Raw genomic sequence first — 15,959 nt, 5'->3', positions numbered from 1 at the left:
GTCCGTTCCATCAAGATGGGCTGCACTAAGCGTATGTTCAAACATCAATTATATGATCGTGACAGGATTACGAGTTACATGCAGTAATGATATCGCTGTCCTTTGATGCTGCATTGCACAAATGTAAAGTGGCAACAGTGACCTGGCCTGTAGTCCTTAATAAAATGCTAATACATCTCAATTTCACGTTTTAAGATCTGTTATTAGTTGGCTGTGTCGTGACTTGTAGTGTTCAGAAGGCACTGGCAAGATGTTAAAACTTAAGTTTTACATGGTTTCCTAATGTCCGTTTTGCTATCAATTTGAAACCAGGGGGTTTTATGTTTCTCTTTCTAAAAACACAGTGATGAAAGTCATGACTCTTGCTCTGTTTATTCCATCCTGTGAGCTCAGTAGGATATGAACTGTCTCTGTCACTCAGTCCCCAAATCCACTGCATTGAGTCTGTAAGACAAGCACCCTCTCCAAAAATAACCTTCCCCCCAGGACCCCAGAACATGATGACCTCTCTCCACCCCCCACCCCCCGGCTCCCCCGCCTCTCCAACCCCCTCCTCAAACACCCCCAACCCAACTCAACCCCACCCCAGACCACCCCCTTCCAGCTCTGCTCAGCCCCCAAAGCCCTGCGTCTGTGAGTGTCAAGCACAGGCGCACACAATCACCAGGGGGGACTGTGGGGGTTACCAGAGTGTGTGTCCAACTCACACTCTCAAGCGCTTCCACAAACACACACAGAAACGGCCAGGCAGAGTGGGGACAAGTGCAGCCAGACAGAAACAGAGACATCGAGAGAGAGAGAAACATCGCTCCGTCCCCTGCTCTTAGTTCATGGAGTCGGGTTCTTTGGCTGCCATGCTGGGGGGCACTGCGGAGGACAGCCAGGCCGCCCTGGCACGCCTTGAGCGCACCATGATGTCCCTGGTGCGGGAGATCCACGTGGACGTGGGCACCTTCAAGCGCACGGTGGAGCGCCGGCTGGAGGAGGCCTGCGCAGCCAGCGGGCCCCTGCAGGATTTGGTGGCCCAGCTGCAGGATGAGAACCGCGACATCCGCAACAGGCTGGACGAGCTCACTCAGCAGGTGGAGGCCATGCCAGTGCTTCGCCTCGAGCAGAAGGTCCCCAAGATGAACGGAGCTGCTCCACAGCCGCCACCGCAGCAGCCTGAGCCCCAGCCAGAGCCTGTGGCACAGCTGCAGTCCAGTGCGACCATGCACTCCTCCACCCTTTCTTTCTCCTCCTCCAGCCAACAGCACATGGAAGAAAGCCACCAGAGCCTGGCGACCCACTCGGAAGCCATGAGGAGCTCCGTGGTGCTCTCCCCAAGAAGCATGAGCACCACTATGGAGCTGGAGCTCCCATACCAACAGCAACATCAGCCAATGCTTGCCGATCAGCAGCAGCAGTCGAACCCCCCTGCTGATCAGTCCCCCCCTGGTCCTGGTCCTACCCCTGGTGATTTCACTGCCGCTTCCGACTCCCCTCCTAGTTCTCTCACAATGCCAATCAGCGGATCTGGCTACGGATCTACCACCTATGGCCACACCGCTGGTTCTCTCCACAATTCTGTTTCTGGTTCTCTCTACAATCTCTCCACCGCCAGCTCTGTCCATGGATCTACTGCTGGTGGTATGTATGGCTCCGCGGCTGGTTCTGTCTGCCATTCTACCACTGGTTCCCTCTACGAGTCTAATGCAGGTTCTGTCTACGAATCCACTGCAGATTTGCATGAATCTGTCATTGAGTCCCATGGTTCCACAACAGCCAGCCGCAGATTTTCTTCAACCTCCGATTCTGTGTTGAAGTCAGCCACTGTTTCTGCTCAAGAATCAATGACCGGTCTTCTCAGCCCCACCTCTGGATCTGGGCACGAGGCCTTGTTTTCCAAAAGCACACCCTCCTCCGGATACGGATCTGATATTATCCACGACTCCGACAGTGGTTCTGTGGCAACCACCTCGTATGCCACACAACTGGTCTCCAACGCAGAGAGCAGAGTCTACGCAAAGACGAATGTGAGTAACTTGTGGTTGGAGTTGATACAAAGTAAGCCAGTGGTACACCTCTCATGTACTTGAGGCAAATCACTATTGTTGTCACATCATGTCAAGAGTGGAGAGGTGTGATGCATGTGAACAAATCCCATGCAGTAGTGGTGTTTATCTTATGAAGAATTCAACACACCAAACCCTAAACCTAGTAGGTATGGTAGTTATTTGCAGTATGATTGCTAATAGGCAATACACTCACTCAACCAAAATCATCTAGACTCCTTTTTAAACCTGATACCGAGATGTTTGTGGTGAGGGAGTTTTGGGTTTGCAGTTGACCAATTGGCTATTTCAAGCTCAAGGTTAAGTGGCAAACCTGAAGAAGTCTACTCAGACGTGAGACATGGACTTACAGATCCCAAAAAAAGCCCTTTGGCTTCTTGGAAGTTCAGTTCTAGTGAAATGTTATTAATATTCAAATAGTGTCCAACTTAAAAGCTGCAAATACAGCCAAGCTTCCCTTTTCTTTATAGGATGAGTGGAGAAATGTTGAGCCAATATGTGATTGATATGTGATCCTGTTGTGTTCAGATGTGTGGAGGGCCATCAGATGAAAGAGTGTATGCCTCTTACTTAATTTGCATAAGGGGCAGCTGCACGCATGTACACATACACAAACGCAATCACACACACACACATACACAGCCACTCACATGCGACCAAACACTCTGTCAATGTCTGTCATTAATGCTCCAAGTCAGCCTCTGCAGGCCCCTGGTCTGTGACTAACATGCACAAAGTCCAAGTAATTCAGCCTCATCCACACGAGTCACGTTCATCCAATGATTTATGGTGCATATAAGCTCCAAAGATGCTGTGGTCCTTCAGCATTTTTTCCAGTGCTGCAAGACCGTTGGCCCAAGAGACACTGGACATGATGTCTCGAGGCTCCATTTTCCATTGTGCTCCCACATACATAATATGACATATTAGGTCCCTTTGAGATTATGTGCAACAGGACTGCAACACTGCACTTGAAGTCTCAGGTCAGAGACAGGCACACTCAAATTCATAAGAAAGTCTCCACAAAGCTTCACCCACCAAGTTGAAGTACACGCAAATAGATGATATACGTGTACCCGCGTATTCGCGTGCTTCTGAGCATCGGTCCCAGGCTGTGGTGGTGGTGTGATATTACCGAGCACCGTTGGGCCGCCCGGGCTGCTCGGCCGTAATCTTAGCAACAGCGGGCTTCTCCATCGGAATGTGGAAAGATCCACACGGTGGCCGGTGCCAGGCAGGGAGATGAAGCGTGCAGATCCCTGTCACTCTCTCCTGCCCTGTCGTTCCATAGCAGGGCCAGTGGCCCACGTTGATCTCCGAGATCCCTCCATTGCTCATGGCTCATCAGAGGGCTGTGTGTATTTTTAGGGGGCCTGAATAACTGTGATTCCCCTGAAGATTGTAGACTGCACGGTTAGGCCAACTCTACTGTATGTAACAATACATTTCTCAAAATGGCTGCAGCATAACAAGCCATCACAATGCAACCTTCTTCTGCATATCCCTGTATCTGCACCAATGCTTGTTTAAATGAAAAGGTGTCCCCATTGCACAATCTCACAGGCACATTACATCAGGTGCTAAATGATTCAGCTGGTGGTTGTTGCAAGGTGGTACGTGCATGCCATCCAGTGTCCAGGGGGGTATTCCAAGAACATGGCTAAGTGGTAAACCTGGCTAAGTTAACCTACAGAAAGTGGTAAACCTGATAATAGTCTGCAGGAGTCCGAAAATGAAGATTCAGGATTCTGTCTTTTAATAGCTGATTTCCCAATACCTCCAGGTTAACTTAACCTGGTTTGCTACTCACCAACCTTCTTGAAATACCCCTGGGTAACAACTAGTGTAAACGTATAAAAGAGATTCAAGGCAGAAGAGGTAAATCTTCTGCCGTGTCTGGCTGCCCGGGTAGTGCCCCGTAAAACAGCTTAAGTGTCCAACTAAAGTGCTGATGCTGGTTTTCCATAGTTTGTCCATCCACACAGTCAGGGCAACCAGCTGCCCTGCTCCCACCGACCCCAAACAGCCCGCACAACAACTCAACTCACCAACCGACCCCCAACCCCCACACACACCTCCTCCAGCATGACTAGAACCTGATGTCATCTGCCGACGGCAATCCCAAAATATCCCATCCCTGAACACAAGGCACAACTTAACATCAGACATGTGCGGTTCAATTAGGGGTCGGGCACAGAATGGCACCGTTCACTGCCTCCATGGCGACCGTGGAATCGTCATGTTTGTTTATGTCTGTAACTTCTGTCCCTAAGTCTCCCTTTGTGAGGCAACAACCACGTCTAATTATACAGGAGTGGGGGGAGAGAGAGGCACTGCTACTTTTGCAACCTAGTTCAGGGGGGGTACTAATGTTTCATTGGAATCTCTCTTGGCGATTCCATTGGGAGAGCAGTGCTAAATGCTAGTGGAAAGTCATTAACTCATCACATGAGCTATATATGGGGATCGGGTCAGCCAGACACTAATGCAGAGATGATGACCGGATTAAAATAGATCAGGCCCCACACAAATATTCAAGGCGTTTTCGATATTGCATTTCAAGTTTAAAAAAATGTTTTTTGTTCAATACATTTTGGGGCTTTTATGCCTCCATTCAGATAGCCTAGGACAGCATAAGAGAGAGAGAGGGGGAAGAATTGGGGAGATTCGAGAAAAGACATCGGGTCAGACTTGAACCCCGGGTCCCTGGCATAATGGTGTGGCACTTTAGCCCACTGCGCCATGGAACCCCGGGACAGAGTGTGAGTGGAATTTTTTTTGTCACGGAAAGAAGTCCCTGTTTAAAGGAGTCCTGGGCTGTGTATATTTCCATTCAGTTTGGCATCTGACAGCATAGTCAGACTAATTTGATTCTTCCTACTCCCCAACCACACATTTCAAAACACGTCTAAGACGATGACCTATTTCAAGATGTCCAAAGAAACGATGAAGTGATGACACTTTGTCTGTGCCATTAGGCGGGCTTGACACCTCTGAGACCCACTGGTCCTGCAGTTGTTCTTTGATTTTCACCACTGACAAAACACACATCTGGTCAGTGGGTCATGCAGAGCGAGCAGGGTCTCATGTCCGGTTTGAAATGATAGTCTCCTCAAGTCTCAGAACCTCCCCTCCCAGCTCTTGCTTGCCGTGGCTTTGTGCCACCCAGATACTTCCAGTTGCCGTCTAAAAGTAGCGGTTGACGCCAGCAGTGCCAGTGGACTGCAACGCACATGTTATTAATGGGACGGAAAGCCTGGATCACAGTCCTGATCTCTAAAACCTTTCAAATCTTGACAAGTCATATTTCCTGTGATAAAGAACCCGATTATAAAACCAGAAACAGCATGAAGACATGACATAGGCCTACATATAAAATGTCTAGAGCCTAAATGAATGCTTTGATACATTTGGTCAACCAAATGAGACATAGATAACAAATAGAAAATCTACCCAGACTCTAATGGGTAATAACACATTTGAGACAAGCAAGTGAAAAAAGGTGCTTATGTCTCATCTTCACAAGGACTTGAATCCCTTCATAATGTAGGCCTACTCTATTACTCTACTTGAAATAATCAGTTCAATATGTTTTCCTCAGCGCAGAAAATTAGACAAAACATCATGACATCAGTCTCTGTTTGGGACGACACTTTCTTTTGTTTACCAGGTGTTAGATGTTCTGCTTCTCTTCATTTACAGTTACACACATAAGAATACTACACTGTGTCAGTGTCTGTGTATGAGTTGGCCGTGGCTCCATTGCAGTGTTCTAAAGTATGTGTCGTCTGCTCTACAGGGAATGTACCATGAAGAAGCATCCTCAAAAGTGGAGACTATATCCCAGAATGGACTCGAAGGAGACATAAGTATTGGTCAAAGCACACACCCAAACACTATTAACATCTGAGTGAGTGTGTGAAGGAATGACGTAGTAAATGACAGAGTGAGTGATGAAAGCGCGTACACTACAGTACAACCAGTTAACCGACTCGTGCAGTGTATTTCAAGCAACGCTACATAGTAATTTTTCAAGCTTAAAATACTGTTTCCAAAATCGTTTCAGTGGTTCATCAACTTATAGCTGGGAGAAAGACAGCTCTTAATGTGTTTTGACACCCTCCCTCCATAGCCTATGACTGCACTTAGCAAGTATGGAACAGGCGGTGATGGAAACTGCTTAGTGTTGCTTTACACATGGCTTTTAACTAGTGAGCCAAAATAAGCTTTATAATGTGCTCAACTTAACAAAAGTAAAGAGCAACTGGATGCTCATTCCATAAAAAATATTAAAAATTCAGGAGACAGGACAGTACTCCTATTTGCTTTTACTTTATTGCCCGTCATGGGTAAGCGGATAGGGCGTCAGACTTGTGAGCCAAAGGTTGCTGATTCGACTCCTGACCCGCCAGGTTGGTGGGGGGAGTAATTAACCAGTGCTTTCCCCCATCCTCCTCCATGACTGAGGTACCCTGAGCATGGTACCGTCCCGCTGCACTGCTCCCTTGGGGCACCATTGAGAGCTGCCACCTTGCACGGGTGAGGCATAAATGCAAATTCGTTTGTGTGCAGTGTTCACTTGAGTGCTGTGGAGTGCTGTGTCACAATGACAAAGGGAGTTGGAGTTTCCCAATGGGGATTTCACTTTCATTTCACCTCATAAATTAGTGGGCCAATTTCAACATGCGGTTGTACTGCTCACGCTACTCTTGACTTGTTAGCACCTGATGACACAGCATTTTTTGCTCGGCCCTTTCAGAGATCCTGGCCATTCTAATAGGGGCATGAGCATTGACAGTAAATAGAATGGACGCCAAATCAACGCTATTTGCCATTCAACGCTTTGAAGCCAGATTTGGGAACATTCCAACTTACATTCCACCTTAGCAACGCCAAACGCAGGTGCTGATTGGACAACAACAAGACTTCTAACGGTCAATCAAACCATGTTCTGATGCTCATTGGTCAATTTAACTTTTAATATCTCTCTAAAACAAAACATCTCCACAAAAAATCACCACCCTGGTAAGTTGGAGAGCAAGAGGACCTACTAGTTGAGCGAAAAATTATCCCCCTGGAGTGGCATTTAAGGGAGATACAGGGTTTTATGTCTCTCATAGGAATGAATGGGATTTGGCCATTTTTTGGTCTTTTTGGGTCCAACCTTGGCTCCAACTTGGCTTCAACAACGAAATAGAATTTTGGCCTCCATTCTATTTACTCTCAATGGGCATGAGTTAGTTGAAATGTTGAAGTTTGCAGGAATTCTCCTTTAAAAGAACTGCTTGTCATTCATTTCTCCAAGTTCACTCACAGACCATGGGAGAACCCCAATATGCAAGGTCAAGAGTCAACGGACACCACGAATCCCCAACAACCTTACACAAAGCCCAGGCTCCCATCATTGCCACCAGCAGACCTGCCGACCTGTCTGTGCCCAGGAGCCCAAAACTGGTGCCACGCCCAAACCTCTTCACACCTCAGTCTCCCAACTCCATGTCACGCAAGCCATTCAACCCGACCGCCCCTGATGCCAGCCCCACCTCAGCCTCTACTAAACCACTTCCTGAGTCTCCTGTTAAAACCCCATCACCCAGTTCAGCACCCTGGAAGACGTTCAGCCAGCCTGAGCCTGAGGCTCCTGTAGCTATCGTTAAAACAGTTCCCGAGTCTCCCATCCAAGCCCCATCGCCCAGTGTAGCACCCTGGAAGACATTCAGTCAGCCAGACCCCGAGGCCCCTGTAACTGCCCCTATACTCGTTTCTGAATCTGAGACTAAAAGCCCATCACCGCCCACCTCATTGCCATGGAAAACGTTCAGTCCACCAGTTCCTGAACCTCCTGTTGCTGCCCTAAAACAGGTTCCTGAGTCTCCTGTTAAAACCCCATCGCCTCCCACCTCACTGCCATGGAGACAATTTTCCCCATCTATGCCAGAGGCTCCTGTTACTGCAACTAGACCAGTTCCGGAGTCCCACATCAAATCCCCATCCCCCAGCCTAGCACCTTGGAAGACATTCAGTCCACCTCCAGTGCCTGGATCTCCTGTTATTGCCCCTAAACCCGTTCCCGAGTCTCCTGTTAAAACTCCATCGCCTCCCACCTCATTGCCATGGAAACAATTTGCCCCGTCTATGCCAGAGGCTCCTGTTACTGCCATTAGACCAGTTCCTGAGTCCCACATCAAATCCCCATCGCCCAGCCTAGCACCTTGGAAGACCTTCAGTCCACCTCCAGTGCCTGGTTCTCCTGTTGCTGCCAATAGACAGGTTCCTCAGTCTCCCGTCAAAACTCCATCACCACCCACCTCGCAGCCGTGGAGACCATACAACGCAGCAGCTTCTGATGCTTGCATTGCCATGACCAGGACGATGCCTGAGTCTCAGTCTAAACCCGGTGAGTGGGGTGCGGTTTGCGACACTTACCAGTACGGTCATCATTCATCACTTCTCTTTCTACGAGCCTATTTTTGTGTCGTGGAAGGAGCTATTTCTATCCTCTTCTGTTGAGAGGAATTTACACACCCTGGCTTATTCTAAACATATGCCATTTAACACCGCCATGCAAATAGCAATGCAGATTCTCCGGTATAAATAATGAGGCATGCGACCTAAAATGCAGAGTAAATAAAAACACAGTGCTGTTGGCTTCCAAGATGAAAAAAGAGCATCTGTGTCAATTATGTTGACAAGAACTGGCACTTATTGCTAAGTCAGTTATGTTCACTTTAATACACTGTCTGGAACCTCAAAATCTTTTTTTGGCCTAATGATTAGGGAACCGGTCTTGGAATTAGATAATTGAAAACACAAAATCCAATATCATCCATGGCTGAAGTGCCCTTGAGAGAAGCACCGAACCTCACCTGTACCTAAATAATTGTGAGTTGCTTTGGATAAAACCATCAGCTAATTTAACATTTTCCACTCTTTATTACAGGAAGACCATGGAGCCCAGGGCTCATGAAACGAAACACAGCAGGTTTGCAAAGAAACACAGGTTTGCCAGGTACGGGCTAACTAGAACTGGGATCTGGACCTTGGTGGTTAGGTGTCTTGTAGAGATGCACCGGATCCAAGATCCAGTTCCGGATCCGGCAGGATAATAGGGTTTTTCACAGGATCCGGTTCCAGGATCCAGGATCCGGTAGCCGAGGCTTTTCAGTCAAAATAGTTTGAGCCAACGTGATAAAAATGGCCCACGTGTGCGAGTAGGCTATGTGTTTCAACCCTTTCGTAGGATCCGGTATCCGGTTCCGGATCCAGCAGGATCTTAAGCAGTGGATCCGGTATCCGGCATGATCCTAAAAATCAGGATCCGGTGCATCTCTAGTGCCTTGTAGTACAGGTAGTCAAAAACCTGGTAAAAAAAACCCTGATGCTCCTCAAATAATGGGAGCAAACCTACCTGTTGGTTAGCTAAAACAGGCTTGCTGACTGATTTTGTAGCATGTGTATACTTTGGGTCTGCATTTTACTAGTATTTACCTGCTGCTGTTCTTCAGAATCTATCATGTGTATGTGTATCATGTGTATGTGTCACCCATTTGCCTTCCCACAGAAAAAACAATGCTATCCCCAAGTCCGGTACCCTTGCCCAACCTCAGCCCATCAGTAGATAAACGGTATGTCACATATCAGTGCCCTAACATTTTTCACACAAGCTCGCAGTCGCAGACCACTCATCCATCCCTTTTTTCATCTCATCTGGAATAGGTCAAATTTTGGAAGTGGAAATATTTATGCCGCCACTTCAGAGAAGAAGCCAGAGCTGACCCGGTCTCAGACTCTACCAGTGCTGCGGCCCTCAGGGGTCCAGGCCAAGCAGGCCCTCTTCGAGAAGTGCAGCGCTTCTTCGGGGGTTCATGCTAAGCAGGCCCTCTTCGAGAAGGGCTCTACTTCTTCGGGGGTGCAATCTAAGCAGTCCCTCTTTGAGAAGCGCTCTACTTCTTTGAGGGTGCAATCTAAGGAGACCCTCTTTGACAAGAACTCCACTTTTTCGGGGGCGCAATCTAAGCAGTCCCTCTTTGAGAAGTGCACCGCTTCTCTTACCAAGTGAGTACTGCCCCTTAGTGGCTGAAGTAGAGTATGCCACAAAGTACAACATCAGAATTACACCCAACATATAGCAGTCACAGCAGCCTCTTAACTGTTACTGCCTGACAGATATCCATTTATTTTTGAGTGACTGTCTAAGTTTGTCTTAATTACACAATACAAATATTTATTTTGATGAGACCTCTAGAAAGCAATCATACATACATGGCCACTAACACTACTGCTGACACTATGTAATACAGTAACACATACTGAATCTATCTTAAAGGAGGACACCACATTGTTAAGCATCACAGTGAGCAAAGCACAATTTTTGCGCACTAAAAATGCCTTGCCTTATTTTCCCCCGCCATATACCGACTGCATGGTCTTTTGCACTCTGTAGAGGGAAACCTGTGGATTCCAAACCTAAATTGAGCCGCTCACAGAGCTTTGGCGGCAGTGCCAGCAGTATAAAAGCAACTTTATTGGAGTGGTGTAAATCTAAAACCATCGGATATCAGGTAAGACAGTTCTGCACTTATTTACCTTGACAGAAACTTCCAAATCAAAGGTCAAAGTTGTCTTTTCTGTAGTTCTGTAGTGTTGTGAATAGCATAACTGTGTGTATTTAAGATATTTCCCAATGTAATGTTTGGTAAGTGACTTTAATGGTAAACTTTTTCAACTCTCTCCCTTTAAAAAAAAACAAAAACAAAAACAAAAAAAGCACATCGACATACAGAACTTCTCGTCCAGTTGGAGTGATGGGATGGCGTTCTGTGCTCTCATCCACTCCTTCTTCCCTACGGAGTTTGACTACCATGCCCTGAACCCCGCCAATGCCAGGCAGAATCTGGAGGTGGCGTTCAGCCTGGGAGAGTAAGTGAACTGCTGTGACCAAGAATGTATTCCACAATACATTTTCATCAGAATGATGAATTGTACAGAGATGATACAAAGGGCAACTTTTTGAGCGATTGTGTGGGCAACAATACTTCTTGTGTTTTTGACTGTGTATCCATATAAGGTTGAATCAAAAGTACTTTTTTAAGCATTCCATCAGAAAATTAAGAGTCAATTATGTTGTTGCCCGGAAACATTGTCAAAAAAGTTGGCTTGAGTATGATTACCTTTAGGGCCCTTCAATGGCATTTTCTTCTGGAACAATACAGGAGTCATTTTGATCAGTTTGAAAAATAATCCAACTCGGCTTGTCATTTTCCAAGTGGTAACTTTATTCACAGGGAAAATCTCAATTTGAAATGGAAGAGACACTACAGTGCAGTAGATGTAATAGAGGGTGGTTACTTTATTAAGCCCAAAGGAAATTATAACAATAATTATTATAATTAAATAGCCAATAATGGGCTGTGTGACAATACTACTATTTATAATAAGAGGAGCAAAAGCTCCAATCTAGGCTATTTCACTGTAAACTGTAGTAGGGCACAGCATTTCTGGCAGCATTCTTGCCACAATGTGACTTCAAATGTACTGTACTATGTGACTAAAAAAAACCTATATTGTCTCCTCACAGGAGACTGACTGACTGTTTACGCCTGATCGAGGTGGATGACATGCTGGCCATGGGGCCTCGGCCTGATCCCATGTGTGTGTTTACCTACGTGCAGTCCTTGTACAACCATCTGAAGACATTTGAATGAGCTTTTCAAACAGTGGCTGTCTGAGGCCCCTCCTTCAACATTAATCTCTGTATTTTTCCTGCACCAAAGCTCTCGGAATTGATCCTTGCACATCCAATCTCTACAAGGAGATAACCTTGTAAATAGAAATCCAGTGTTTTTTTGCAGATGGCAACGCTTATGGTGTTATTGTGGAATACATCATTGTATTTGATATGAAGACGGTATTTTCTGTTCTACTCAAAAGAGATTTGCAGTTGGTAGGGTGGATCTAATAGCAAATCACCAGTATCTATGATGGCGACTGATGGTTGAGGAAGAAAAGATAAAAAGTAAAGCTGGTGAGGATACATGGAAAACAGTGTTGAGATGAAGTAGATAAAGGTGTTGATGATCGACAGAACAGATAAGATGGAGAACATGGAAAGATGACCATAGACTAAATGGAAGAGGACTGTATAAGACTTAATATACAGTTCAGTATAGATTTGCATTAGTCACTGTTTTATTACAGTCTACTTAATACTTAATAATAAAAGTCTGGTGCATTTTGTGTCAATGTACTGTTTTTCCAAAAAACACATTTCCCAAATAAAGCACTGAACACCGCGTTTTAACATTGTGTAAGACTGTACTTTTTAGTTTATTTCCTTTTTTTTACCCCCAACTTGACAAAAAAATCTTCTAATTCATAATCGTCCAGATGCTTTGGTTCTAACATTGGCTCTGACAGTTGTCTTCATCGCATTTTGTCGTGCAACCTACGTGCGTAAAATCCGTATGGGTTTACTGTCTGTTTGTTATGTGGAAGAAGGATGCATAGGCCACCTCACTTGTCTGGTCTTCTAGAGAGAGCCTTCAAGGGAGTTGTGTATTCAACGCCCATCGGTGAGGAAATTCACTGATCGGGACATCAGTCAGTTTATCCGGAAAGCGCCGTAAATGGTCTAGCCCACTTGGTGTTCGTCATAGGTCATTGAAGTTTGTAAGAACGTGGAAATTTCTTTTTCTTTCTTTAAAAAACTTAAACGTGCAAAGACATTTGTATTGGCATGCTATTTTGAACAGAAACATTGCCATTATTGGCTATCAAACAGTTGTTTAGGTCAATAACTTGAATAGCAAGTTCACGAACAGAGAGATACCACTCTAATCTCAGGTTGAAATTATGTACAGTGGGAAGCACAGTTGTTCACCATTTAATCCCTTAAAGTAATATTCCTGAGATGACATTTTGACCTCGATATCAGAATATCATAATGAAAGATGAGGCGATTATCTCCCGGAAGATGTCACCCATAGTAGGCCTACACTTTCTTTCTAAAATATATAATTTTCCAAAGAAATACAAAAGAATGTTTATATTATAATATGTTCTATTATATGTTAAGTGCTGTATGCCTATGGTATATTTACAACATATAATATCAAAATCCCCTGCGTAATGCAAATGTAATAAAGAAAAAAATAAATGTGGTGGCAGACAAGTTGGACACACTCATCAGACATTTCCGCTCTAGCTTCGACTGGATGTGCTAGGATGCCTGGTGATGACGAGAGGGTATTGGGAGATCAAAGGCGACAGGTCATTCGCCAGTTCCTGGGAAAACAACAATATCAGGATGGATCAGACACCTTAACCACGCCACGCCGACACCTTATTAGAATGGCCGCGTGGTGTGGTGGAAGACCTGCTTGAATAAAACCTGAACGGGTTTCCCGTGCTTCGCAACATTTCATCAGATGTCACGGACACCGACGGACTAAACTCTGTTCCAACAGTGAGAATTAAGGGTCTCGTTGTTCATTATTAACATAATAATAATGGCGTTGTTCGTGGACATTTGTTCATACATGCAAAACGGAGAAGCCATGGGGTTTAATGTTCACCAAGAATGTCTGCAGTTTTCAGGTAAATTTTATATTTCTGTTTTGGGGCAAAAAGAAATGAGGTAATTGCTGGTGGACGGCGTAAGGGCATCAATTAGTTTTTCAGTCGCGTCCAGTTGATTGCTGGGTTCTTAATGTAGGCTAATGGTTTTCTTTTGCAGGTGATCAGAGGAAAACGGGATTGTACACAGAGAGAACACCTCCAGAGGGCCAAAGGAAACGCAAACGCACCATTTTCAGCCGTGCGCAATTATCAGCGCTGGAGCGCACGTTTTTGGTGACACCCTACCCAGACATCAATTTACGCGAGAGATTGGCGGCGACAACGTCACTTCCAGAAAGCAAAATTCAGGTTTGTCAACGTCTCCACATACAATAAATTATTTCCAGAAGGAAAAAAAATAAATTTTGTATAATTCACATGCTTTACCAGAAATGCCAGAAAAAAGAACAGAGGAGTAACGCTTCACTGACTGACTTCCCTGCCTTTCTGTTCACAGGTCTGGTTTCAAAACAGACGTGCCAGAAGTATGAAGAGTGGAAGACTAAGTAAGAGTGTTCAGAGGGTTCGAGAAGAAAACCCCAAACAGTTTTTCCAGGCACCAGTTGACCATCCCCATCCAGACTCCAGTGTTAAACCATCTGGAATACCACCACTTTGGATACCGCAGGGTCAGCACTGTGTCTCACTGGGACCGCAGAATTCCACACTGGACTGGCTCAAGCAGAACACCAGGTCTTGGTCCCAATGTCCTCCCCAGCCAACCACCCCACTTCCACCATCAGTCTCACCTGATCTGCCTGAAGCCTCGTCGTGGATGTCATGTCAATTGCAGCACTTTGAAACCTCCCCAAAGGTCAGACCTATAAAACAGAAAGATTGCTACTTAGCGCAGGCAAACGCAAGGAGTCAGGAAATCATCATAGACTCATTACAAGAATTTTGGTTGCCTGAAACAAATCTCCATGGTGCAGAGACTGGTAATCAGGGCAACACGTCTTTGTACGAGATGTGCCGTATTGAGTCACAAGTTTGCTGGGAGGGCAGTTGTGAATTGCAGCATCAGACAGTTGCAAACCCACAGACATCCCTTGGAGACATTTCTGACATTATTTACAGTGCGGCAGTGGTAACAAACCTGGTGGATTAATGCAGCCGAAATGTTTGAGAGTCTTATGAACTTGTTGTGTAGACCTAAAGCTCATCAAACTCTAGTCTTTGTGGTTCCAGGATGCATTTCCTTTTTGTCCTTGTAAAATGTAGTGGTCAACTTTGTTCATGCTATTTTCTTCATTTATTTGTATCATGTATTTATTTTGTCTCTTGTACTGAAGATGAAAATGTAACAACTTTCAGATGATAACACATTTATTTTTAAAGTAGCCTAAAGCGCTCAATTGGATACATAAAACAATGTGTTTATCTGTTTGCTGTTGCAAATGTCCATTGTTTGTTTATTTATCAATGACTGTCATATTCATATCATTCATATCATGTTAAGATTTTTTACAAGTAGTCACTAGAAGGAGTGAGGAGTGTTGGAAATAGTTGTATCTTAAAATATGTATCATTTCCTAAACATGTTTTGTGGATGGGTAAAGTTCATAAATAATACTCAAAAGATGTAATAAAACCAATGATCAATCACCTTATCAAACCGATATCCTGTGGAATTATTGTGTATCACTGTGTTAAATTTGATTTGTGTTGTTATTGTATGACAGACCGCACAGCCCCTCTGGCTTGACCCAGTGGACAGTGATCACAGTATCATAATCTCTGGAGTCTGGAGACAAATCGTCTTAAAAAAAATAATAAAACAGTCTATAATCTGGGTGTTAAATCCAAAATCTGAGTAAGTTTGCGTGTGTGTATAATAAGGTTGTGTGTATAAAAACCATTCGATGCACGTATCCACTAATGTTTATGTGAAAATACACAGTTTCCAGGCCTGATATGTCTCATTTTACAGTCCCACAGGAGACTTAGGGAAGAAAAATACTACAGCATCAGGTCTATTGGGCGCTTAAGTAGGATGGGGTTAATGGAATGGCATCCTATATATCTTAATTTGAGATAAAATTAGAAAGTCTCTTTGGAATAATAGGTTGTCTATTGTCCTTCACTATGATCTTGTGGTTGACCCATTTTTAAATTCTTTTACAATTTACATTCATTGACTCCTTACTGTGAGCATGACACCAGCCTATACATGCTGACAAAAGTAGTTGCTAATAAAAGCCTAGAATTATCCCTAAATACATAGAACTAGGCCTACATTTTGAAAATGTGTAAGGTTAGGCAATACCTACATTAAATGTATTAGCAAAT

The 15,959-nt window shown here is 44.8% G+C and overlaps 2 protein-coding genes across 2 annotated transcripts; both read left to right on the top strand.

Annotated features, from left to right (window-relative positions):
- Nucleotides 1-606: 606 nt before the first annotated feature.
- On the top strand, nucleotides 607-12,354 carry LOC134452844 (mucin-2-like). Its single transcript, XM_063203480.1, has 9 exons — nucleotides 607-2,015; nucleotides 5,854-5,923; nucleotides 7,360-8,451; nucleotides 8,995-9,063; nucleotides 9,616-9,679; nucleotides 9,771-10,109; nucleotides 10,498-10,615; nucleotides 10,822-10,973; nucleotides 11,632-12,354. The coding sequence occupies exons 1-9, from the start codon at nucleotides 831-833 to the stop codon at nucleotides 11,756-11,758; spliced, it is 3,216 nt and encodes a 1,071-aa protein (XP_063059550.1). The 5' UTR covers nucleotides 607-830; the 3' UTR covers nucleotides 11,759-12,354.
- A 923-nt stretch (nucleotides 12,355-13,277) lies between these two features.
- Nucleotides 13,278-15,498, top strand: LOC134451830 (homeobox protein SEBOX-like). Its single transcript, XM_063202229.1, has 3 exons — nucleotides 13,278-13,419; nucleotides 13,789-13,979; nucleotides 14,128-15,498. The coding sequence occupies exons 1-3, from the start codon at nucleotides 13,278-13,280 to the stop codon at nucleotides 14,776-14,778; spliced, it is 984 nt and encodes a 327-aa protein (XP_063058299.1). The 3' UTR covers nucleotides 14,779-15,498.
- Nucleotides 15,499-15,959: the final 461 nt, after the last annotated feature.

This window comes from Engraulis encrasicolus, chromosome 7 (genome assembly GCF_034702125.1).
Source record: "Engraulis encrasicolus isolate BLACKSEA-1 chromosome 7, IST_EnEncr_1.0, whole genome shotgun sequence".
Taxonomy (NCBI): domain Eukaryota; kingdom Metazoa; phylum Chordata; class Actinopteri; order Clupeiformes; family Engraulidae; genus Engraulis; species Engraulis encrasicolus.
This window is presented reverse-complemented; position numbering and strand designations above follow the sequence as displayed.

Coding starts and splice junctions, on each gene's coding strand:
- LOC134452844 (XM_063203480.1), top strand. CDS start 831: ATGGAGTCGGGTTCTTTGGCTGCCATGCTGGGGGGCACTGCGGAGGAC. Junction 10,616..10,821: donor CTAAAACCATCGGATATCAG/GTAAGACAGTTC, acceptor AAACAAAAAAAG/CACATCGACATACAGAACTT. Junction 10,974..11,631: donor GTGGCGTTCAGCCTGGGAGA/GTAAGTGAACTG, acceptor GTCTCCTCACAG/GAGACTGACTGACTGTTTAC.
- LOC134451830 (XM_063202229.1), top strand. CDS start 13,278: ATGCCTGGTGATGACGAGAGGGTATTGGGAGATCAAAGGCGACAGGTC. Junction 13,420..13,788: donor TAGAATGGCCGCGTGGTGTG/GTGGAAGACCTG, acceptor TTTCTTTTGCAG/GTGATCAGAGGAAAACGGGA. Junction 13,980..14,127: donor TTCCAGAAAGCAAAATTCAG/GTTTGTCAACGT, acceptor TTCTGTTCACAG/GTCTGGTTTCAAAACAGACG.